The following is a 23968-nucleotide window of genomic DNA, read 5'->3' as shown; positions in this document are numbered from 1 at the left end:
GTCAGCAGGAATACTGGAGACTCCCAGCCCCACAAGTTTTCCCTGCAAAGGGCCATGGTCAGCTAAAGATTTGCCCAAAAGCAAATGCTTTGCAGAGCTGGATATTCTTGGCCAAAAGGAGGAATACAAGACTGCCTGGCTGCAAGGCTCCTTTCAGCCCCCTCTGCTGTAGTATGGGGTGGGTGTATTGCCATGGCAGGGAGCAGAGGATTCTGTGGAAGGAGACAGCACTGCTAATAAAGCCTCCTTTAGCTAAGGGCTGAATCTGGAAGACTGTTAGAGGGTCAGCTCTAGGCTACACTTGACCTGACCCCCCCGCCCCTCCCCAAGGCCTCTCTCAATAAGCACATGCCAACAGTATATTCTTAGACCATTTATTCAGAATCACACACAGTACACATTCTCTGAAATGATTGCCACAGCTGAGAAATGCATATAAAAAGGGGCACAAGTTAAGCCAGTTTGTGGGGGGGAGGGGACGTCTGCTCTGGCAGGAAAAGCTACGTCAGCAGCAGGCACTTTGAATAGGAGTTGTCAGCCTACTACATTCAGCCTCATACTGTTTGCTACTCTTCTCCCCCCCAAAAAAAACCCCATGAACAAACCTGATGGAGACTGAGGACTACAATAGAAGTCAGTTTCTAAGGAAAGCAGATTCTTCTGTATAATTATGTTTAGACCAGTAGTTTCTCAGAAGTGCAGACTTGCTGAGAGTTTGAAATGCAAGTAGTCCATGATGCAGAAGCAACTGCCCCATTACCCAGGTAATCCAGCTGTTTCTCTGAAGGGCACAAGAGGAGATTCCTTTAAGGACATGGTGCTTAAGAGTGGAAGCATCCCAAGTACTGGAATAGCACCCTTCTTAATCTAGGTCACCAATTTAGAGTAGATTCTCAGCTTCCTCAGAACATGCTATTTGGCTTCTGCCACCTCAGTTTGACAGGGGACATTTCCCAGAAAGATGGAAGTGCCTATCATTCAAGGACATGTCAGCTAAGGAGACATGGCCTTATAGTGACTCAAGCCTACAGGCTATTGCCACATCCCTGGGATGCTGCAACCAAATAAGCTAACTTTGGCAGGGGACCACCTGGCTGGTGAAAGCAAATCTGGGCTGGACCTTCTGTCTTTGCTCAGACCTACAAGATGTAAGAGTTCTCTTTTCTGGAAGAGTAGTCATGGATGCTCTTAAGGGAAGAGTGTCCTCTGGTTAAAAGGGGAGCCTGGAAGGGAACTGAGGAGGAAGGAATCCTCACTGGAGCATGCTAGCAGCTTCCAGAGGGCTTGCCTAAGCAGGAAATGACAGACCAAGGAGGGAGGTCTGAACCACAGCAAAGCTTCTAGGAAACGGAGATGGGAGACCTTATCTTAGCTCAGTTAAGGGCCTGTTTGAAAGGCAGTTGCCTAGAGATTGCATTAGTACTTCTACTAGAGAGTCTGGGAGTGAGATGGTCTGATGTCCTCCCTGCTCAAAAAGCTCAGCTAGTTTAAGCAGTCACAAGACTGCCCTTGGTTCAGAGTTACAGAAACCAGGTATCTTAAGCCTCCTAGTCAGAGCAACCATCAGAAGAGGACTTTTGGCATTGTAGCTACAGACACTCAGTAGCAAGCCAAGATACGAGTAGGAAACAGTTTAAAACAAAACTTAAAACAAATGCATGCTTACAATAAAACTTCCCTATCTCACAGGGGGATTTCTGCTTAAGTCAGGGAGAGCTGGGGGCATAATCACACTGAATACCTAATCAGAACTCTTGCTAGGTCAAGAGGCCCTTCATCCAGGAGTTATTTCAGGTTGATAGAAGTCTGCCTCCTTGTGTTCCCTTGGAAGGAGGAGATGGCTCTCTTGTTGAGGACCAAGCACAATTTAAGCATCACAAATCTTTGTTTTACTACAGCACCGATGCTCTTCAAGGAGCGAGGCGATGTCATTTCGTCCACCGAGAAGTTAGCCAGGATACACCTGGTGTTATCACCTCCCTCCAGAATGTGGAAAAATGACCCCAGTTGCGGCCACTATTATAGTTCTATCGTGTAGATAGAGTTTATTTAGGGTGCAGACATGGAATTATTTCATACAGCTGAGAAAGTTTGCTCCATCCAAGGGATTTTAGAATCATTCACATTTGGAAAGCATGAATACTGACACCCCTACCAGAGATAGTACTTTGAATCTTCCTGTTTCTACAGCAGCTTGGAGATTTAGGCCCACGAGCCAGGAGGAAGAACTTTTATATTGCATCTTCACTCTCTGGCAGAGAGTTTTGTAGGTGTGTACAAACGTCTGCCATCATCCTGCACTTCAAAAAAAAAAAAAAAAAAAAAAAAGAGTTTAAGTCACAACCCTAGAGATCTGCCTGTGTCCTAAACAGCCTCTTCTCCTGCCCACCAAGAGACTTTCTTTTGGGACTCTGTACTCAGTGACCTTTTGCTACAGAGGGGAAAGTCTACCTCATGAGGGAGAGTGCCATTATCCTAGAGAAAGGAATATATGGAGAGGTCTAACATTGCATTATGTGAAATGAATTAGCACACAATGCTAGCATATTCCTACTCCAGGCAAGGAGCAGCTTGCTATCTGGAGCATTGCATCTCCCCCTCTAGTGCTGGATCTCAGCTTGGAAGGAAGGATCAAATATCTTATATTGGAAAGGTATGGAGCTATGGGGATTTAGCAGTAGTCTCTTCAGTGGAGAAAGGAAGATTCAGATAATTGTACGAGTGAGGGAATTAATAGATCTGCAAAGCTGCACTCTGAAACATGGTAGGAAAGCCCATTAAGCAGCAACACTGGCATCCCTAGACCACCTCCCTTGTTTGTGCCACCTTAGTATTGCTACCAGACCCCAGAATACTAATCTGGGGTCACCTTAGGCATGGAATTTAAGTAAGGAAATATGCCCCCATCCCTGGACTGGGACTTGCCTCTTCAATGGTAGAGCGGAATCCTTGATTATCCAGTTCAAATGTCTGTGACCCTGCTTCATGGTCTCTCCCACCCTGAATTATAGCCTTGTCATGCCAGCCAAATAGTCCAGAATTCAGGTACTAGTTAGAAAAAAATTACACCATAAGTGAGAGAAGAGATGTGTGCTAACAGGCTAGTGAGAGGAACTACCAGTTTCTAGGAAATTGACAGCTGGAGCTCTGAACTGCGAACTGCATGCACCCTTGTGTAGGCTAGCCCACAGTGGATCAGTGGACCAGGCTACTGGACAAGCCTGTCTGAGCATATAACTTTTGTACAAGAGGCAAAAAGTTACCACCTGGAAATGGAGCAATTGGAGGTACATATTAACTCTGCTTTACTGCTAGGTGAGCTCCTACATCTGAAGCTAGCCTCAGCCCCTATTTGAAAGTTATCCAGGAGGAGACTAAAAGTTGACCAGTATACATTTTACTCAAGTGTTTCCACTTATGTTGCTCTTGAGCAAGTTACAGCCATCTGCTTGTGCCTCACTGTTATTCAAGATGTGGTATTACCATCCTGTGCCAGTTAGAAGATGGTCTCTCTAGAAATGCTCACCACTGTTCAAGCCAATTTGTCTGATCCCCATCCCTTTGCATGCCAAGGAGTTTTTGGGTTAATACCCAGTGTCTGTTGGTAGATCCCTGGTTACAAGAGCAGTCACCCCCAAGTGAATGGTGAGAGTACAAAAAAACTGTACAGAAAGTTCAGATATCATGCCTTCTGCCAGAGGCTATGCTTACTAAGTATTACTGCCACCTTACCAGCAGAGCCACAATGGGAATGGCAATTATAACAAGGCCACACATGACAGTAATTGCCATGGCATATCCAGGGAAACTTGGATACACAAAGGGAGGTTCCAGTTGGTCATCTAGAGTCAAGAGAGACAGTTAGTCCTACAGCTACTATGCAATGCCCTGTCAAAGAAAGTCAGATTCTTTTTAGTAGCACCCCCAATCTAGTGATCACAAAAGCTTTATTTTTAGCTAAGCTATTTGAATGTAGCCCTTATGGGAGTAGTTTCTACTCTGCTGGCTCAGCTTCACACCCTCCCCCCAGTCTCCTGCGTTCCATCAGGTGCTCAGTCTAGTATAATTTTTTCTTCTCTAATGAAGAAGAGTCTCAACTGGTACATTAGGCCAATAGTTCTTTGGAGCTAATCCCTGTGGGCGGTTTGAAGCAGTGGTGTGGCCAGCTGCCATAGCCTACAATTTAGAGTTACACCTTATGCAGGGCTCTTGAGCCTCCATTGGCATAGGAAGTGCAACTAGCTCTTAGTTTTGGGTGGCAGGGGAAGAGAAATAATTGATGCTTCCCCCCAGGTAAAGCAGCAGCAAACGTGGGGTTGTAGTTCTGCTCCTGAAGTTTAGTGCTTTTGAGCAGGGAGCTTCAGACTGGAGGTCTGTTCTACAGCTATGTTACAGCAGCTAGATAAGACTTCAGAACTTGACCAACACCATGCTGAAGATGTGTAGTATTCCAGCTAGATCCCCAAGCAGTCATACCTGCCACTGTGAAAGAATATGGGTCCACCTGAAAGCCTGACCCAGCCAACATGTGACCTGGGCCAACTGAAAGAACAAGAGTCTGCAGAACATCTGTACTGGCTGGGCCAGGGTGCTGGAATAAAACATCCCCATGACAGATCAGGGAGCCACTTCTGTGGAGAGAGCAATAGATTCCAGTGAGGCACAGTAGCAGTCACCCAGAGGGCCACAGGTGGTCTGGACTCGAGAGCCAGACCCATGGCTTTTAAAGCAGGGCTGCAGCCTGGAATCATTGTCTTAGACTCTCAATTGTCACAGGCTCTAGGCAGCATGGGAATTAAGATCCACTGCTTCTTATGGAGAATGGTTACCTTCCAGCCAGAGGCTCACTGAAGTTGGTGGGAAACTTAGTAGGTAGAAGAGGGAGGCATGCTTTTTCGATCCAGAAACACTATTGTCGTAGGGTGGGAGTCTCAATGGATTGAGAGAAACATGTGACAAATGCTTTGGTCAGGCACTTTCAGCTGACATCTTCCTAATCGCTACCTTAGTAGGGTATATCCTAGTACAGATACATTGATCCCTTGATGCCCAAGACGACTACCTTGTAGGAGGCAGACAAGAGGCCTTCCAGCCTACACAGAAGCAGAGTGTTTACTCACAGGAAGTCTCGAATTACCACTTGCAGGAGGCCTTGGTATTTCCTCAGGGCATGCATCAGCTGGAAGAATGGATCAGAGTTAGACTGATTTAGTTCCCCTCCCACAGGCATTTTGTCCCATTGTGAAGCCTCTGCCAACAAGGTACTCAGAATATGTCTCCAGCTCAACCCCATTCAGACCACTTTCCTCAGCAGGAGTCAGACCCAGGCTTAAGAGTTAGAACATGGCTACACTTGCCCATGTAGAGCGCTTGGAGTTAAACCAGCCTTTGTAGAGCACATTAGGGAAAGCGCTGCAGTCTGTCCACAGACTGCTTCAAGTGCACTGGCATGGCCACAATCGCATGCTGGGATAGCTGCCCATAATGCACCACACCCAATGCTGCTGCAAGTGACTGATGTGCTTTTCAAATGGGGATATGTTGGGGGGGGGAGAGTGGGTTTTTGGGGGGCTGAGCGCATGTCAACATGCGGTCTTGCAAGTTCAGACAGCAGCAGACCACTCCCCTCCTCCCTCACACACAGCATTCCACAGTAATGGTGGCTTTGTCCCAGAACAGATAAGCAGCTGGCTGTCAGAAACTGAGCTTTCAAAGGGCATTTCTGCATTCTTACAGCGATTCAAAAACAATGAGAAGAGTGGCCACTTGACTTACAGGGGATTATAGGATGTTTCCAGAGGCTGATCAGAGCACAGTAATGCAACACCTTGTCCACACTGGTGCTGTGGCACTCCAGCAGGGCACAGCAAAATGTTGTTATTCCACTTGCTGAGGTGGAGGAGTTCCAGCAGCACTGTAGCCAGAGTCAGAGTGCTCTACATGCCTTGCCAATGTGGATGGGTATTGAGCTAGTGTGCCTGGGGCTCCTTTATTGCCCTGCAACTTGCAAGTGTAGCCAAGCCCTTAGCTTCACCCACCAATTAGAGTTGTGGGAGCTCTAGCAAGGACATACTTGTCTGGAGTAACTCAGATGCCTTAAATCCATGTCAATATTCTAGGTTGAGCCTGGAATTCTACTAGAGCCTTACATATAGGACACCACATTAGGAAGCCAAGTGAGCTTTGAAGCTCAGACACTATGAAGTCTGAGTAAGCATAGCATGCTCCAGTAGCATAGTCTTAAGAAGCAGTTTAGTTGCAACTCCCCCTTCCCTACCACAACCCTCCAGCTGAAGCTTTTGCTGTGATGGAATTTTACAAAGTTACTTGATTTGTGAGATCATTTAAGTGAGCAAAAAGAGAGCAGACTGTCCTCTCCCCGCCCCCCCTCCCCCGCGAGTCTAGTTTTACTAGAGAGCCTTGGGGGGGGGGGGGAGAATTACTGGTGCTCCAAGCCTCTGGAGACACTAGTTATGATAGAGCACTGCAACTATTTTATTCCAAATTGAGAGTGCTCCTTCTCCTAGCAGATTGAGTAGTCCAAGGCCTAGATTTAGGATTAGTCTAAAGCCTTGAAGTAATGCTTTCTAGATTCTTCCTTTTTGCCCTTAGATCTCAAGAGGGATTCTATAGGGTCTCCTCTCCATCCCCAGAAGTCTCAGAGTACACTGGCATCACTGGCTGGAAACTGGGTATGCCTACCACATCAGCAAGGTCCCTGGTGAGGTTCTGGTGTTCCACAGAAGAGTGATCCAGCAGTTTCTCATTGACTGTCCTGTTGTTGATCAGGAAGGAAATGGGGAAGACCTGCAAGCTAAGCCTTGAATCTGGAATTGGAAGGAGAGATTTGAGCTAGATAAATGTTTAGTGCCCTCTACCAGCCAAGAGGAAGTGCTGGAGGGAAGGATACTGACCATCCACAGAGAGAGTTGTCAAGTCTACAGAGTAGTTAACAAGACCCCTCAGTGCTTGCAGAACCTGGCTGACATCAGCATGGGCATGTGTGTCAATGTAGGCTTTACCACTGATCTCCAGGTCACCTTTGATGTCCCTAAGGGAGAAGAGAGTTTTAGCAGAGCACAAAGATAAGAGCCAGCAGGGGTTTGGAGGCTTGCCAGCACACTTGCTGCCAAATTTCATTTGGTTACTTCAACAGTAGTGCAGCCACCCAGTAGAGTCACTCATTTCAGACTAGTCTCTGCAGAGACTACAAAGTCACAATAGAGCCCAGCAGCAGGACTGCAATCCCCCAGGACTTGCTGCCCTAATAGCAGCAACTCATAAAATGTACTTTTGCCACCCAATTCTGCCCATACCACAAAGACACTCCCTCCTCTCCCCCAACTGTGGTAATTTGCAGGAAGACACTAAATCTCTTGTCAGTTTACCAAGACTATCCTAAATTTTGTTTGAGTTAAGCATTTTACACCATTTAAGCAAGATTTGTTTTATTCTTTTAGTGATAAAAATGGTGTCTGAATTCCATGTGTATATTCTAATATATTAATGGACTTTTAGTAGTGTGGGGTGGAAATCTGCCCCTTGCAGGATCTAAGTTTTTTGCAGGTAGGAGTGAGATTTAAAAGAAAAACAACCTATGCATGAAATGACGTAGGAGGATTTATTAAAAGAGTCCCCTGTAGGGCTCTATTTCACAGCAGTTGCATTTAAGACTGGATGATTAATACCTGCCCCTACTCATCCTTTAAATTGGCTTTTGTATTCATGGAGCAGGGATTTTTATTGCAGTAGAGCCAGAGACTATTGACTAGGTTGGAGCCAGTGCTAGAATTAGAAGGAGTCCAGTGCCCAACATGCTGCTTCAGGCATTTGAGAGGTCTTTCGTCACAGGATGTTGTATTGACACACAAGATAGTTCTCATTAAAGGAATGGGATGTACTTCCCCCCCACCCCCATGTACTGTTAGCACCACAGTATGGAGACCTTGGATTTCTACCTCACAGGTCTACCTGTTCGTCTCAATCTGGACTTGCAGCGACTCCTTCTATCCTGAACGTTCAGCGTTCTATGTATGTAATGCAAGGAAATTATATGTAGTGTTGGATTCTTGCCTTCACTTTGGTGCTTCCATTCCTTCCACCCTCTCCTGCATCAAGGCGGCATTTAGCTTACAAACAGTGGCAACAGGAGCAAGTCATTGAGCTCCCAGGATTGCCTCTTCCTTACGGAAGGAGTATTTGGCAGAGTTAATACTAGATGAGTTTCAGAGTAGCAGCCGTGTTAGTCTGTATTCGCAAAAAGAAAAGGAGTACTTGTGGCACCTTAGAGACTAACAAATTTATTTGAGCATAAGCTTTCGTGAGCTACAGCTCACTTCATCGCATGCATTTGGTGTGAGCTGTGGCTCACGAAAGCTTATGCTCTAATAAATTTGTTAGCCTCTAAGGTGCCACAAGTATTCCTTTTCTTTTTACTAGATGAGTGACATCTTGTGGGTAGCTAGATTTACTGCAAGGTTTCTATACACCCTACAATTCAGGGAGTCTCAAGCCTGCTCTCCTATGGTCAATAGTAGTGGTTATTAAGTTCACCCCAGAAGAGGGTCTCTCCCCATCCTCCACCCCCACCTGTGCCCTAAAGCAGTCTAGCAAAGGCTATTTGGCTCCTTTGCACGCAGCCTAGCCCTACCCAGAGCTCCCCCATTGGCTCTCCCACACTGCTAAGTAGCTACTTCTGTGCGTTTCCTTTCAGGACTCTAGACTGTATTTGGAAGCTAATCACCACCACCGCTCGAGTTGTCCATACCTGAGTCTGACAAAGGAGAAGTTCTTCACTTTATACAGGGCCCCCAGAGACTGAACCACCTACAGAGAAGAAAGGGGACAATTTGTTTCCCAGCTTCTCCAGTCTCCCCAACCCCTCCTCTTCTGAAGTGACCATTCAGCAGGAACCTTATTCCTAATTTAGTTATTTAGGTTGTTTCCATTCCCTAAATATCTCCATGTCCCTTGCAGTCAGATATGCAGCTGAGCTGCTGTTTCCTTTCACCCCAGTGGAACTAGATTGGAGTTCTGGTGGTCCATTTACTATGTGCAGCCATATGGTTCTTATTTGTGTGGCACGGTCTTCACTAGCCTCTACTTGCAGGGCACTAAGACCTCTGCTAGAGTCAGTGAGTCACTCAGCCTTGCAAGATCATCAAGCATTATCCTCACTTTGCAGATATCAAGTGACATACCCAACAGAACAGAAGAGCCCACATTCCCATGCCTTAACCATGAGGTGATAAAGGGAGACACCGCTCCATTGTCATGTGATTCAGTATAAAAGAGTTACCATACCACATTGTTTAGCTGGTCCAGAGAGCCCTGGCTGCTCACCCCACCGAATGCTGCAATTGAGCCAAGTCTCAGAGCAGTGAATGAGATAGACAGCTTTTCTGGTTCTAGATTCTCAAGGCTGAAACCTAAACAGGGAGGCAGAAGGCAGTGACTGCCTGGACAGGACACCAGGCCATTACTCCACCACCCTCCCCCTTGTCTGTACTACTTGAACATCATTGGACACAGGCTTTAGGCCTCAAGCCTAAACTAGAAGACCCACTATTTTAAGTTGTAGCGAGGTAAAGTTTTGGCCAGAGGGGGAGAGCTCATGGGGTAACAACAAATCTAAGGTGGCAGGAGGCATGCTCCATCTCAGGGATGGAGGCACCCTAAGAAGGGTATGCTACTCTGATATTTTCCTTGAAGGAGAGTGCAGCACACTGTGAAAGCATCCCTATAACTAACTGTTACTGCAGCAAATGCAGTTTACCCATGACACTGGATGGTTATCAAGAAACATGGTACAGTAGTCTCCAAATATATGGCTTGCATCCAATTGAGAGCCAACACCCCTTCCCCTCCCCATCACCCAATTGTGATGAATCACTGAGTGTACATGGAGATTACGGAAGCCACCTCTGGGAGGCACACACCACCTGGCTTGGTTATTGAAGGGCAGGCTTGATTGTTCCTGTGGCCATCTAGGAATAGGGAGGAGTGGTAGTGGGAGCTCTGTCCTGCTGCTGGGCACTGTATTACGTTGCAGTGACTCAGATGCTTACCATTTGACTGGACAGACTTGACATCCACTCTCCAGTCAAAAAAGGTGTCCATTTTCCTTTCCACCTCTGTGATAACTGTGCGGATGAGGTCAGAGTTTGTGGGAACAGGGCCATCTCTCTGGAATAGAGCCTCACTCTCAACAATGATGGAACCGTTCCTGTGGGAGGCCAGGGAAACAGCTAGATTAGAAGCTTTTAGTAGCATGATAGGATTGTATCTGGTACTGTGCAAACACAAGTCACATAGCTTTAAACTGGTGATCCTTTGGAATAGCCTTTCTAAAGCGTGAATTTGGTAGGCCCCACTGCATTCGTCAGCCAATAGCCATCTACTGTCTGTTCTAGTAGGCAGACAGTTGCCATTGCTGTGTACCTAACCTGTTTCTGTTGTGTGACTTGGCAAGTTATCCCATCTGGATGGGAAGGGAAGCAAGACAACCTGAAATCCTTGACCTATAATGTTACTCCCCACCTGAGGCTCATCCTCTTCCCTATGTAGCTTACAGACATAAGCTAGTGATGGAATCTACGCATAGCACATTTAAAAAGCTTAAAGCATGAAGAGTACTTACGTTGTGTAAGATACTCACAAAAACTGGAGAACGTTTGCTTGGAGAAAGTTCTCATAGCTGGATAACATCTTGTTTAGCTAGAAATAAGAAGCTACTGGTTAAGGACACATTTTCACAACAGCTACTTCACTATGAATAGCAAGGGCTTACTGGAAGTGGGGTCAGACTTGTAAGAACCTGGACTTGTTTGCACAGAGCCAGGAATTGATGTCAAGAACTAGTTGTTCTTGGATTGGGAGGTGAAGCAGAGATTCAAAAGAGACTAATTGATAAACGGGGGGGGGGGGGAGGGGGAAGGATAGAGTCCACATGGGTCTGAAGGATTAAATAGGAAATACTAATCTCAGCGTTGCTATACATGGAACAAAGAATGGGTCTTACCACAGTCCATGGTAAGTCTATGCATATTTGGGAAAACAAAGCCCCTTGTTTATAGGCTGCTTGTCTGCATCTGGCTAGTGTTGATCATGGACTAAAACCAAACTTTTGGCTATTCAGTGGTAGAGGTTTGTGCACTAGATACTCATTAAAGATGCCAGTCTGATGTGGATGGGTATTAGTTCACCACCACCTCAGGAATCCTACTTAGGATCCTTATGGGCTAGGCAGACTTTTCCCCTCAAGGGAGGAGTCTTCATAGACAACATGAGCTGAAAATAAGCTACAAGTAGCTTGTCAGTTGCAGCCTGGCAACCAGAGGAGCAAAGTTCAGCTCTAGTAACTGGCCAACTTCTCTAAATTCCAACACTTTCAGGAGTTCTACTTACAGTTAACTTCACTTCCTTCTCCAGCTTCTTGTACCCATCAGAAGATTTGTTCTTCAGGAGTTCTGTGTAAGCGATTCCAATAAGACGGAACTGCAGAGATAGGATATGCACAGGCAACTGCAGTGAAGGTGATGTAGGTCTATTTGCAGACCCAGTCTTTCCCCTAGGGGAGAAGCTCAGTGTTGGAACCTCAGATTCAGGCAGGATCAGCTTTGAAATGAGACCAGTTTTGACTGTAGCCACCTGCTTGGCAGTCACTGCAGCTGTGGTTAAGTTCTTTCTTGCAGTCATCGTCCTAGTTAACAAACTAAGGTCTGTTTTAGCGGTTGAACTGTGTTGGGAGATTAGCAGCAAGTGGGTGGACAAGGTTGATGTAGGAGGTATAAGCAGTGTTGATACAGTGGTTTTGTTCCAAGGCATCAGCTTAGTTGTCTTTGGTACAGTAGGAAGCTGCAGGCCAGGTGTGGTTGAAGTTCTGGCACTAGTGAGTAGGGCAGTTGTCTTTGTTGTGGGTGGAATGCTGGGGGTACTATGAAGGGAAGTCACCACACTAGGTTTGGCTTCAGTGAGGGGCTGGAAAATGGGAGCATTAGTCCCAAAAGACTGTGTAAGGTTTATACTAGTAAGTAGTGTAGTTGTACTTAGCTCTGGAAGTGGAGCAGCTGTTGTATTTTTGACTGGTGTAGCCTTAGACACAGCCATGCTTGTGGAGGTCAACCCAACAGCAGGTGTCATAACGCTGACTGGAGACTCAGCAGAGGCCAACCCACTGAAGTTTGCTGCCTTTGTAGCCACACCTGGGACTTTGTGCTCTCCCAGAGTTGCTGATGTGGGCTTCCATTCTGATGCAGCTGTAGTGGAAGCTACTGGGACACCAGCTGCTGTTATAGGCACTGGAGTATGTTCCATTCCAGTAGGGGTTGAGCCAGCAAGCAATGCTAGCCCATTTCTGTTTAGGTACAGGAGAGTGGAATGAGTGATGTTTGTCTCAGTCTTCATTATGACACTTGTATTGCTACTTGTTTTAGAGGGTGACATAGGGAAGGTCTTATTCTGTGGAGAAGTGTGCACCCTTGGCCCTGGCTGGATGTCTGTCCCACTAGGCGGAGATGTGGTTGAGTGGGATAAGACTGAGTCAGCTGGGGTGGACAGCCTTCTTCTCATTCCTGGTCTACGGAGCGAATAATGCTTACGTGCTGGTTGAGCTTGTGGCTTTGCTGAACTTGCTCCAACTACAGAGCTGCTTTCCAGTGCATCACTTGAAGCTCCCAGCGGGAGCTCTGAGGAGCCGGGAGGCATTTTAGCCACTACTTCAGCAGCTGCCGGAGTCTGCTCTTTATCAAGGAACTTCACAGTTTTAGACAATTCCCTGTAGAGGGTGGCACTAGTAATGTTTGCAGCTGTACTGGCTCTTGAGACGTTAGGGGATATCTCAGGGCAGCAAGCAGAAGTACTGGACTGACTTCTAGGGCCCTTGCTAATAAGCAACATATGGGACAGAGAATTGGCTGCAGTGTCTTCATGCAGGAAGCCTACAACAGGCTTCACATTAGCCAGGACTGTGGAGTAGGTCAAAGCTTGACTGGTACCAGCAACTAGAGTGTCTGGCTTGGAGGAGACACCTCTCATTGATTCCTGAGAGGGAGAAACTATTGTTAGATTGGCAGGAGCATGTGTAATAGCAAGGCTAGGAGAACCCTTTTGTTCCACAGCTGTACTAAGGTCAGACACCCAAGTTGGGCAACTAGTGGAATCAGAACCAGCACATGCCATTTCAGTAGTGCGCTCTTCTAGTTTATGACCCAGCTGTTTCACTGGCAGGATTCTCTCTGTAGAGGAAGTGCTGGAAGTCTCTGCATCAAGTTTGAGAGGATCAAGGGGATGTGTGGCTGAGGAAAGGCCAACTCTAGCTGCAACTGAAGGGGGACCCTCTGTAACACCTCCAGTCAGCTGAGTCACATCACTGACTTCAACATCAGAGAGAGTGTTAGAGCTAGTTACTAGACTATGAGGGACTCCAGGGACAATGGTCTGTTCTGCAGAGGCCTCAGGAAAGGTCTCTTCCAGCACCAGAGAGCTTGGAGTGCTATGGTCAGCTGGAACATCTGATAAACTAGTAGTTAGAACTAGCAGCTGGCCCAGCCCAGCAGTGGCTGGCTTGGGAACTGAAGCTATGTGAGCCCTCGTTCTGCTGTGTCCTGACAGAGCAATAGGGAGATCTGTCCCTACACCACTCTGTGAAGGAAACCCAGACGACACTTCTACTGAACTTGCATGCACCACACCAGGAAGAGTTACCTTTAGTGGTGAGACTGGAGCACTAGATGGGGGAGAAGATTGTGCAGTAGTGCTGACATGTACAGGTAGCACTGGCCAATTAATTGACTCTCTAACAGTGGGTGAGGCAGCCATCAGTACAGCTGCAGTAAACTGCTCCTCAGTCTCTACCCCTTCAGTGGGGCCTGCTAAGGTGTCTGGAACAGTAAGGGGCCCAGGAGATGGGTGCTCTGTGAAGTGGCTCAGATCACCCACATGCAATGGTGCAGAAGCTGAGGTACTGGCCATTGGTTTGGCAGAGGGCAGTCTTGCTGTAGATACTGGGGCTGGGAGCAGGTTAGTGGATTGTGACATGCCAACAGGAAGAGCACTCAATACGAATTTGATCGCAGATAGTTCAGAGGTACTGTGTTCCTGGTTGGGCATGGTTACACTGGGGGATGTATCCAAGAAACTTTCTCCTGAAGGAAGAGATGGTGTCAGAAACCCTGGATGCATCCCAGGGACAGTACCAAGCCACACTGGTACCACAGGTTCATGAGAAGCCACACCAGTTGATATGGGGGAAGAACCTGGCCACCTACTGGTGATCAGTTCTGTAGGGCCAATGTTAGTTGCTTCCAGAGATGTGGACTCCGGGAAGTTGGTACTCATGGTTAAGTTATCCTGGGTGGGAACAGCTGGGCTGGCTGCCATGGTAGGACTTGTGGTCAGAGACATTAAATAGGAAAGTTCTTTGCTAGCCCTATATGTTGGAGGTGCAGAGGCCAGGAATTTAGGCAAGACACTAGTGGGACTACTTCTAGTGGCTTTCTGATCTACGCTAGTTCTGGGAGCCATTAGTGTGGCAAAGTGGGTCATTTTATACAGACCCCATGCATCACTAGTGAGACTATCTACAGCAGCTTGTTGCTTCGAGCCAGAGTTTGTACTTGACTGAGCAACAGAGGCAGCATCTGGAGAAACTTTTAGGGGCTGTGCAGATGCCTTTGGAGCAGAGTGCAATGAGTCATACTGCAAGAAGTCCACATCTATCAGAAGGGATTGTGCTTGGGACAGAGTACCAGGTACCATTGCAGGGTAATTAGAGTCCATTGTGCCAACTTCCACTGCTTTAGATGCATGTGGGGAGAACATCAGGTCCTCCTTAGAGGATGCCTGTAGTCCCTTAGGGGAAAGCTTAGAAGAGAAGCCTGTCATTTTGGCTAGTGCATCAAGAGCCAGAGAAGTGTCAAGTCTCAGAGTCTTAGAGTCAATGCCATTCTTATCTTTCTTGGCAGCTCCCAATTTATAATGCAGACTCCTTTTTCCATCAAGCTTGAATGGAAGTGCAGAGATCTGGCTTAAGTCACTCCATTTTGCTTCTGGGAGGCTTAGTTGGTCTGTGGTGCCTACAGAGTCTGCCTGTAAGCTTCTAGCATGTTGCTTTTCCCCAGCAGCATGCAAGCCAGTTTGCCCTTTTACAATGTGGTTCAGTAAGTACTTGTTGGGTTTCATCAAGATGCCACCAGTAGTGTTCTGGGATAGCAATATGTCAGGCTGCAAGGGTAAAGTTGTAGGCACAGTGCCAAGAGGGTTCTGACAAAGAGTATCTGAAGACCCTTCATTACACGCAATGGTACAAGCAAGAAAGCAGGTCACTGTAGCCAATATGATTTGGCATCTATGCCTTTTGGCAACAGTCACTAAGGTAGTGGCAGGGCATAGGGTTACTCTCATGGTGCTTTTTCTCCTTCTTGGGGAAGCCATTGTAGTGTCTTGCCCTGAAGACTTATCCATATGTGGCGGTCCTGCTCCATGATTTATCATGGGCAATCTCATCATGGCAGCTCAGCTGTGAAGAATTAAGAGATACAGTAGTTGCTTTAGTCTACAGTCCTCCCTAATTAAGGTAGCAGCTACTTTGATAGCTCATGTCCCCATGGGATCCACTAGCCCAACTACAAATGGAAGACTAAACTAATACCTTGAATAACCTGTACAAGGCTGACACTCCAGAGGCTGAGCCAATTTAGTCCTTGCTGTTTATTAACTCAAGCTATGAAACATTTTCTATAGCTACGTGCTCCCTTAAAAAAACAAAACAAAACAAACCAACCACATACAGCCTTTTTCAACTAGGACTTTGAAACCAGCATAGGAAGGTCCTGGTTTAAACCAAGCAGTTCTTCAAATTAATCTGAGCTACAGCCAATTTAACAAGGAGATGTGGGGGGAGAGAAGAAGATTGGATAGATACTATTCTAGCCAAGTGCTTATTTTCTTTTAACTAGTCAGTTCTGACAGCAATCAAGAAAAAGCCAGAGCCTCAGTCTCCCACCACACCCTTATTGAAGCATCAATTGTCTTTTATTGATTATTAACATACCAGCTCTTAAATAGGTGTTACTGTTTTAAATGGGTTCCCTCAACTACTTAAAGCCATATTTAGATGGGACCTCAGAAGATGCAGCAGTGCAGACTGCAAGTACTGGGCTAGATTAGAAACCTCAAGAAGTGGAGAGATGCCTTCTATTTCCAGTCCTCCATTACTCCAAATCACCTATTACACAGAGGTCTGCTCTGGAGGGGATGAAAGAGGAAGGATGTGTCCCAAAAAAAAAAAACCCCACCCCCAAAAAAAGACTACATGCATTCCTCCCCACAGTTACAGAAACTGGGAGGAATGGACACCTTGTTCTTATGGAGAGGGATGTGGGACAGTTTGCCAAGTATATCACTGCACCCCAGCTGGCAGATCAGAACTTGTCAGCCACAGTTAATATGTAGGCTTGATAGGGAAGTCAAACCTAGGAGCCATGAAGAGTCTATGCCAAGTAGCCACTTTAAGAGCTTTAGCAGCTTCTACCCACCTTCCAGTGGTGGAACCATCACAAGGTAAACACTCTGCAGAGTCACTAGAGGGGCTGAGGAAGGGTGAGTGGGTGCCTATTCCAAATCCTGAGGCAGAGCCCAGATTAGAGACCCCTTTAGGCTACATCTACACAACAGCCTCCCAGTTCACATACACAAACTTGTACTTGCTACCCACCCACAGGGGTCAGGCCAGTTACTACTCAACATGGCTAAGCTGTGGTGCCACTGCTCATTCTACCACAGCTACACATACTTATGCACAACAGTGGTGTATGCAAACTGGGATACATGCCCCTAGTTTGTTGTAGGCACAATCACTTTAGTATGCCATGCACCTACTAGCTCCTAGGTCTACAGCAGGTATATAAGTGCAGCTCCCATAATAACCTCAGGCTCAGCATTTTTGTCTTGGAGGTTTGTGAAGAGTCTAATGCAGAAGTGAAAGTATGTCTTGTAGGCACACAGCAAGGCTAGAGTGGAAGCAGCATCTACAGCTAGTGGAAGACATTCTAGGCAAGTTAAAGCTACACTTGCTGTGAGGCTAACTGTGATGAAGCTTTATTAAAAAGTTAGGTGGCGAGCACTGGTGAGAGTCATAACCATCCCTAGCTACAGCCATAGGCAACTCATGATCACACAGTAGGAGATCACTCTAGACATGGACACTAGGCATTCTAGGTTAGAGTTAGCTAGTGGATCAGTATGAGGAAGCCTACACTTAGACTGAGCATGGCAAGCTAAGCAAGATAAGGCTACCCCCTCCAAAGCCAGGGTGGGGTAGTACATGCAAGGGCCAGGGCCACCAGAAGCAGCATGTACAGAAGGGACTCCAATACCTAGCTACTTCTTCTCAGCAACTCAGAGCTGTTTTCTACAGCAGTTGCAGGACTCTCATTTGTTTTTCCAGGAGAGTTTTTAATGGCTTCTTCCCCTACCACCACTTTCAGATGCATGCTCAGTGCACTAGTAGCAAGTGGATCATGAATGCAGGCCTGGGGGTGGGGGCAGCAGGGGGAAGAGAAATCAAGATCAGAGGTTTGCCAACTAACTTTCACTTCTCAAAAGCAAGCCTTGACACCCTAAACTTCTTATCCCAGGTCTCCTCAACAAGCTTTCTACATACAGCTAATTAATTAGGCTAGCTACTTAAGACAATGCTAGTATGACAAATATTTACTAGATACCTTGCAGAGAAAGTGAGGGGAACCACTAGCAATTATACCCATTTAGCATAGGAATCATACTGTGAAATGAGCACCCCAGAACCCTGTAGACCAGTCAATCCTTGCAAGTCACTCCAGGCTGACATTAAAGCAACCCCTCTTAAGGGACTAGTTTCACTTTTAAGGAAGTACATATAGCCAGACACCCACAGCAGAACCAGAAGAACTTCTTTGCAAGAAGGCAATGATACATTCAGAGTGAGAGCCATAGTCTAAGCAACCATTAACCCACTCCCCTTAACCAAGGGCACTGATTTTTCAACCTAGTCTTACCTTAGAGCTACTAACCAGTCACCCACACAAAGGAGAAGGGTACAAAGCAACAGACCATAGGCCTGCTCTTTTATTTCATTGGCCTGGGGGCTGGGAATGCAAGGCAGGAAGTACCGGCTGAGTTCCAGATGGCCAGGTTCCTCGTTAACCCACTTTGCAGCTCTCCATGTGAAACCTCTCCCCACCAGAATGAGAGGGGGCAGGAATGCAAGTTTCCCTGTGATGCTTTGGCTACAGGAATTGGAAAGTGCGTGATCAGCCTTTGCTGGTTCTGAATGTGTGTGTGTGTGTTACGTTCCTCCAGCCCATTGACCCTAAACACAACACATGATCCTCAAAATGCCATGTTTGTCTGGACAGGCCCTCTATATGTTACTGCCCTGGAGTATGGGTAGGAGGGAAACACCAGCTGGCCTCTCTAACTACAAAAGGGAGGAGTTACTGCCTGGAGCTTGAAGGCAGCAACATACTGCTGTTTCCTCACTATTTATTGCTTGAAGAGCTGGAAAGTAAAGATAGAATTGAGGACACAATTCAGTACTGCTGGGAACAGGGAAATAAGTCTAGTGTGGGATTAAAAGACCTAGGCTAACGGAAGCTGATTGTATGGCTCAGGGGATTGGTACTAACTCTTACAGTTTTGCATTAGTAGGTAACAAGTGTGTGCCCAGAGTAGGTCAGTTATGAGACCAAGATGTATACCTGTCAGTGTTTGAAAAATTAGCAGGATGTTGTAAGAATAAAAGAAAATTGAAGTAACAGGGTAAAAATGTCATTAAAACATCAGATTAAACTCAGGATGGTTAACAGCTGTTCAGACGCTCATGTGAAATGGGTCTGGCTCCAACTGGACAGGTGACCAAGTTAACAACACACAACTGCCATTCTAACTGACTCCATTCTTGGCAATTTTTGGAGGAAAACCCAGGACCGAATGGCCAGTGAGTTACCCACTCAACCCTAGAGGTGGTTACTCCAAAGATTACAGTAGATTGGTGGGGGAAGTTTGTGCGAGAGGTGCCCTCTTGGCCAACATACCAGGGATTGAACCTGGGACCTGCAGAGCTAAAAAAATAAAAAGCACAAGCTACTACAGCCAACTCCCCCCATCCCCCAGCTGTAGCAGACTCACATCCTCTGTGGAGCACTAAAGAGGAGGACTTGTAATGCACGCTCCCCAGTGGATTACATTTGCACTGCTCCCATCTACAATACCTATCTGCTGAAGTGAAAAAATAGATTGACAGAGCCAGAAGAGTACCCAGAAATCACGTACTACAGGATAGACCCAACAAAGAGAATAACAGAACGCTACTAGCCGTCACCTTCTGCCCCCAATTAAAACCCCTCCAGCACATCATCAAAGATCTACAACCTATCCTGAAAGATGATCCCTCATTCTCACAGATCTTGGGAGACAGACCAGTCCTCGCTTACAGGCAGCCCCCCAACCTGAAGCAAATACTCACCAGCAACCACACACCATATAACAAAAACACTAACCCAGGAACCTATCCTTGCAACAAAGCCCGATGCCAACTCTGTCCATGTATCTATTCAGGGGACACCATCACAGGACCTAATCACATCAGCCACGCCATCAGGGGCTTGTTCACCTGCACATCTTCCAATGTGATATATGCCATCATGTGCCAGCAATGCCTCTCTGCCATGTACATTGGCCAAACTGGACAGTCTCTACGCAAAAGAATAAACGGACAACAAATCTGACATCAGGAATCATAACATTCAAAAACCAATAGGAGAACACTTCAGTGGTTGCTGGTGAGTATTTGCTTCAGATTGGGGGGCTGTCTGTAAGCAAGGACTGGTCTGTCTCCCAAGATCTGTGAGAGTGATGGGTCGTCCTTCAGGATAGGTTGTAGATCCTTGATGATGCGTTGGAGAGGTTTTAGTTGGGGGCTGAAGGTGATGGCTAATGGCGTTCTGTTGTTTTCTTTGTTGGGCCTGTCCTGTAGTAGGTGACTTCTGGGTACTCTTCTGGCTCTGTCAATCTGTTTCTTCACTTCAGCAGGTGGGTATTGTTGTAGGAATGCATGATAGAGATCTTGTAGGTGTTTGTCTCTGTCTGAGGGGTTGGAGCAAATGCAGTTATATCGTAGCGCTTGGCTGTAGACAATGGATCGAGTGGTATGATCTGGATGAAAGCTAGAGGCATGTAGGTAGGAATAGCGGTCAGTAGGTTTCCGATGCATCCGATGAAGTGAGCTGTAGCTCACGAAAGCTTATGCTCTAATAAATTTGTTAGTCTCTAAGGTGCCACAAGTACTCCTTTTCTTTTTGCGAATACAGACTAACACGGCTGCTACTCTGAAATCTAATCATTCAGTGACAGACTTAAAGGTGGCAATTTTGCAACAGAAAAAGATTCAAAAACAGACTCCAATGAGAAGCTGCTGAACTTGAATTAATATGCAAACTAGATTCCATTAACTTAGGTTTGAACAGAGACTGGGAATTGCTCGGTCATTACACTAATTTAATCTATTTCCCCATGTTAAGTATCCTCACACCTTCGTGTCAACTGTCCGAAATGGGCCATCTTTATTATCACTTCAAAAGTTTTTTTTCCCCTGCTGATAATAGCTCCTCTTAATTAATTAGCCTCTTACAGTTGGTAGGGGTACTTCCACTTTTTCATGTTCTCTGTATGTATAAATATCTTCTTACTATAGGTTCCATTCTATGCGTCCGATGAAGTGGGCTGTAGCCAACGAAAGCTTATGCTCTAATAAATTTGTTAGTCTCTAAGGTGCCACAAGAACTCCTGTTCTTTTTGCTGATACAGACTAACACGGCTGCTACTCTGAAATATATTTTCAGTACTTTACAGCAAATCACAGGTCAGTTTCCTAAATGGCTGAGTATACAAGCTGCTAGCTAAAGCATAAACCAGCGCTATCAGCATCCTGCTCCTGGCTGACCCAAAATTTTTGGTACCACCCTGAATAAGTCACTCAATCTGTACCAGGGAGAATAACAATGGAGGGGTTTTGTGAGGCCTAATTCATTAACGTTTGCCAAACACATTTGAGATCGATGGCACTATAGCAATGCAAGGCGTTATTATAAGCCCCACTTCATTCTAGGTGTCTATGTTGCATGAAATTTGAAATGAAAGTGGATTTGTTTCTTTCCTGACTGGTGGGTGTCACAGGGCCTTAGAGGGACGCTGCTGCATACTCACAATTTCAGAGCCCAATGTCTGAAACTGTAACTTGGATTATATAGCTTTGTCAAACAGAAACATTAATTTGCTAGTTAACCGTTAATGTGATCTTTATATATTACATGGTAATGCTGTTCTAATGATTATGTCATTATTAAAGCAGGTGTGGAGGGTTGGGGACTCTAAATAGCCCTACATTCTGGTTATGAGGCATGAGAGCCTCAGTGGGCCAACAGACTTGCTCCTCTTAGCTTCTTTTAAATCTTCTAGCCAGCTCTGTATCACTATTAAGCCTATTGATGGTCCTGCCTCAGATGGGGTACAGGAGGCATGAGGCGATATGGTTTGCTCTGCAGCTAACTCTGAGAGGATAAACAGCCAGAATAAAAATCACTGCTTTTCAATTTATTGGACTTTCCTGGGTTCTTACCATGACTCCACCAGCTACAAAGAATGCAACAGTCAAAACTTTGGGACTGACTTCCACAGGGTGAAGAGAGAGAACTCCTTAGTGCAGAGCTTGCACTGAAACTGCCAATGCTATGAGGAATTAAAATTATATCACTCAAATAAAGGTTGTGTTGGGTATTAGGAAATCTCTTCTGACCAATTACTCCATTAATATAGTGGATTCATGGTTAAAATCACACAGATTGATTTGGATAGAGTCAGCTCCATACCCTGGACCTAGGCCCATCTCCCTCTTTCTCTGCCATCTCAGGTTTTAATGGCTGTTTCCCGCTGTCATAAAGAAATGCTGGTTGAAATATTTCACTCAGCATAACTAGCTGACAGTCCTTTTGCTGAGGAAAGGAGCAGTGGATGGGACAGGTTAAAAGTGTTTCTTGAGCGAGAGAAGCAGACTCAGGCAAGCAGCCATTTTACATCCAGCCCCCACCCCTTGTGCTGGCCCCTGCTGCTGTTGTTAACAGCCTCTCCCCCTACTGGGGGACACCATCAGCCCCGCAACTGGTGTTTCACACTCAGATTACAGGAGCCCAGGGTTCCTACCCAGATTTGAGAGGCTTTAGTCAACAACAACAAACTGCTGCTTTAATCTCAGCACTCTCACAGCGTTAAAGGTGGCCCTTTCAAAAGGAATTTGGCATCTAAATTCCCAGGGGTTAGGTGCCTAACTTATAGATTCATAGATACTAAGGTCAGAAGGGACCATTCTGATCATCTAGTCTGACCTCCTGCACAGTGCAGGCCACAGAATCTCACCCACCCACTCCTATGAAAAACCTCACCCATGTCTGAGCTATTGAAGTCCTTAAATCATGGTTTAAAGACTTCAAGGAGCAGAGAAGCCTCCCTCAAGTCAACCATGCCCCATGCTACAGAGGAAGGCGAAAAACCTCCAGGACCTCTCCAATCTGCCCTGGAGGAAAATTCCTTCCCGACCCCAAATATGGCAATCAGCTAAACCCTGAGCATATGGGCAAGATTCACCAGCCACATACTACAGAAAATTCTTTCCTGGGTAACTCAGATCCCATCCATCTAATATCCCATCTCAGGTGATTTGGCCTATTTACCCTGAATATTTAAAGATCAATTACTTACCAAAATCCCATTATCGCATCATACCATCTCCTCCATAAACTTATCAAGTAGAATCTTAAAACCAGATAGATCTTTTGCCCCCACTGCCTCCCTTGGAAGGCTATTCCAAAACTTCACTCCTCTGATGGTTAAAAACCTTTGTCTGATTTCAAGTCTAAACTTCCTGGTGGCCAGTTTATACCCATTTGTTCTTGTGTCCACATTGGTGCTGAGCTGAAATAATTCCTCTCCCTCTCCTGTATTTATCCCTCTGATATATTTATAGAGAGCAATCATATCTCCCCTCAACCTTCTTTTAGTTAGGCTAAACAAGCCAAGCTCCTTAAGTCTCCTTTCATAAGACAAGTTTTCCATTCCTCGGATCATCCTAGTAGCCCTTCTCTGTATCTGCTCCAGCTTGAATTCATCCTTTTTAAACATGGGAGACCAGAACTGCACACAGTATTCTAGGTGAGGTCTCACCAGTGCCTTGTATAACGTTACTAAAACCTCCTTATCCCTACTGGAAATGCCTCTCCTGATGCATCCCAAAACCGCATTAGCTTTTTTCACAGCCATATCACATTGGCAGCTCATAGTCATCTTGTTAGGTGCTGCTGCAAATCCAACCCTAATAGTCAAAATTGTCTGGCTGGTTGTTAAGCTAAGCTTCCTGTCACACCTCGCAAAAATGCCCTTTCTCACCACCTCGCCTGGGTCTCCATTTTGCCCTCTGTCCCCCCATTTTACCCTCCTATCCTGTCCCTTAGTTTGCTTTTTATTTCTACAATCCTGCTCCCCACTATACCTTTGTCCTATCTCCCCTCCCCCTGCTAATCCACCATCGCCCTTAACTATAATTGCACCTTATTCGTCTCTGCCTGGGCTCCAGCAGGGAAGCATAGAGAGCAGAGGGGGAAAGGCAGCCAACATAACCCTCGTAGCAACACTTGAGGGCCCAGAGAAAACAGTTGCACCCGATCCTCTGCTAGATGGCCCGTAAAACAGCTGGGAAGCAAGCTGATGTGATGGAGCTGCCCAACTGTGAGCGCCACGTGAAACACCAAGCACTTGGCAGCTCTGCTTTAACTCCAACAGCAGGGGCTTGAAAGTGGAAGGTCCTGAGGGTGTTCTCCATGCTATGGTTTAGCTGGGGTGCATATGTGTAACAGCTAGGGCTTTATTACAGTGCTTCTAC

At 46.2% G+C, this 23968-nt stretch overlaps 1 protein-coding gene across 2 annotated transcripts; it reads right to left on the bottom strand.

Moving 5' to 3' along the window:
* Window positions 1-360: 360 nt before the first annotated feature.
* On the bottom strand, window positions 361-18270 carry LOC119862112 (mucin-17-like). 2 transcript variants are annotated; one of them, XM_038418139.2, is made up of 13 exons: window positions 18036-18143; window positions 11407-15517; window positions 10658-10716; window positions 10068-10225; window positions 9304-9428; window positions 8768-8826; window positions 6915-7051; window positions 6703-6827; window positions 5121-5179; window positions 4477-4631; window positions 3733-3842; window positions 2926-3048; window positions 361-2295 (listed from the first exon to the last, which is right to left on the bottom strand). In XM_038418139.2, the coding sequence occupies exons 2-13, from the start codon at window positions 15505-15507 to the stop codon at window positions 2245-2247; spliced, it is 5262 nt and encodes a 1753-aa protein (XP_038274067.1). In that variant the 5' UTR covers window positions 15508-15517; window positions 18036-18143; the 3' UTR covers window positions 361-2244. The 2 variants fall into 2 exon arrangements, with proteins under 2 accessions (XP_038274067.1, XP_038274066.1); XM_038418138.2 differs by having other exon boundaries at window positions 686-2300; window positions 18036-18270.
* Window positions 18271-23968: the final 5698 nt, after the last annotated feature.

Source organism: Dermochelys coriacea, chromosome 10, assembly GCF_009764565.3.
Source record: "Dermochelys coriacea isolate rDerCor1 chromosome 10, rDerCor1.pri.v4, whole genome shotgun sequence".
In the NCBI taxonomy this organism is placed as follows: domain Eukaryota; kingdom Metazoa; phylum Chordata; order Testudines; family Dermochelyidae; genus Dermochelys; species Dermochelys coriacea.
Note: the sequence above shows the minus strand (reverse complement) of the source record. Positions and strands in the feature narration are given on the sequence as shown.

What these genes read in the sequence shown, in the direction of transcription:
- LOC119862112 (XM_038418138.2), bottom strand. Translation starts at nt 15,507, where the DNA reads ATGATGAGATTGCCCATGATAAATCATGGAGCAGGACCGCCACATATG. An exon ending in GACAACTCTCTCTGTGGATG is followed by an intron (nt 6,828 to 6,914) that starts GTCAGTATCCTT and finishes TTCCAATTCCAG; the next exon opens with ATTCAAGGCTTAGCTTGCAG. An exon ending in TTCCCATTGTGGCTCTGCTG is followed by an intron (nt 3,049 to 3,732) that starts GTAAGGTGGCAG and finishes TTTTCTAACTAG; the next exon opens with TACCTGAATTCTGGACTATT.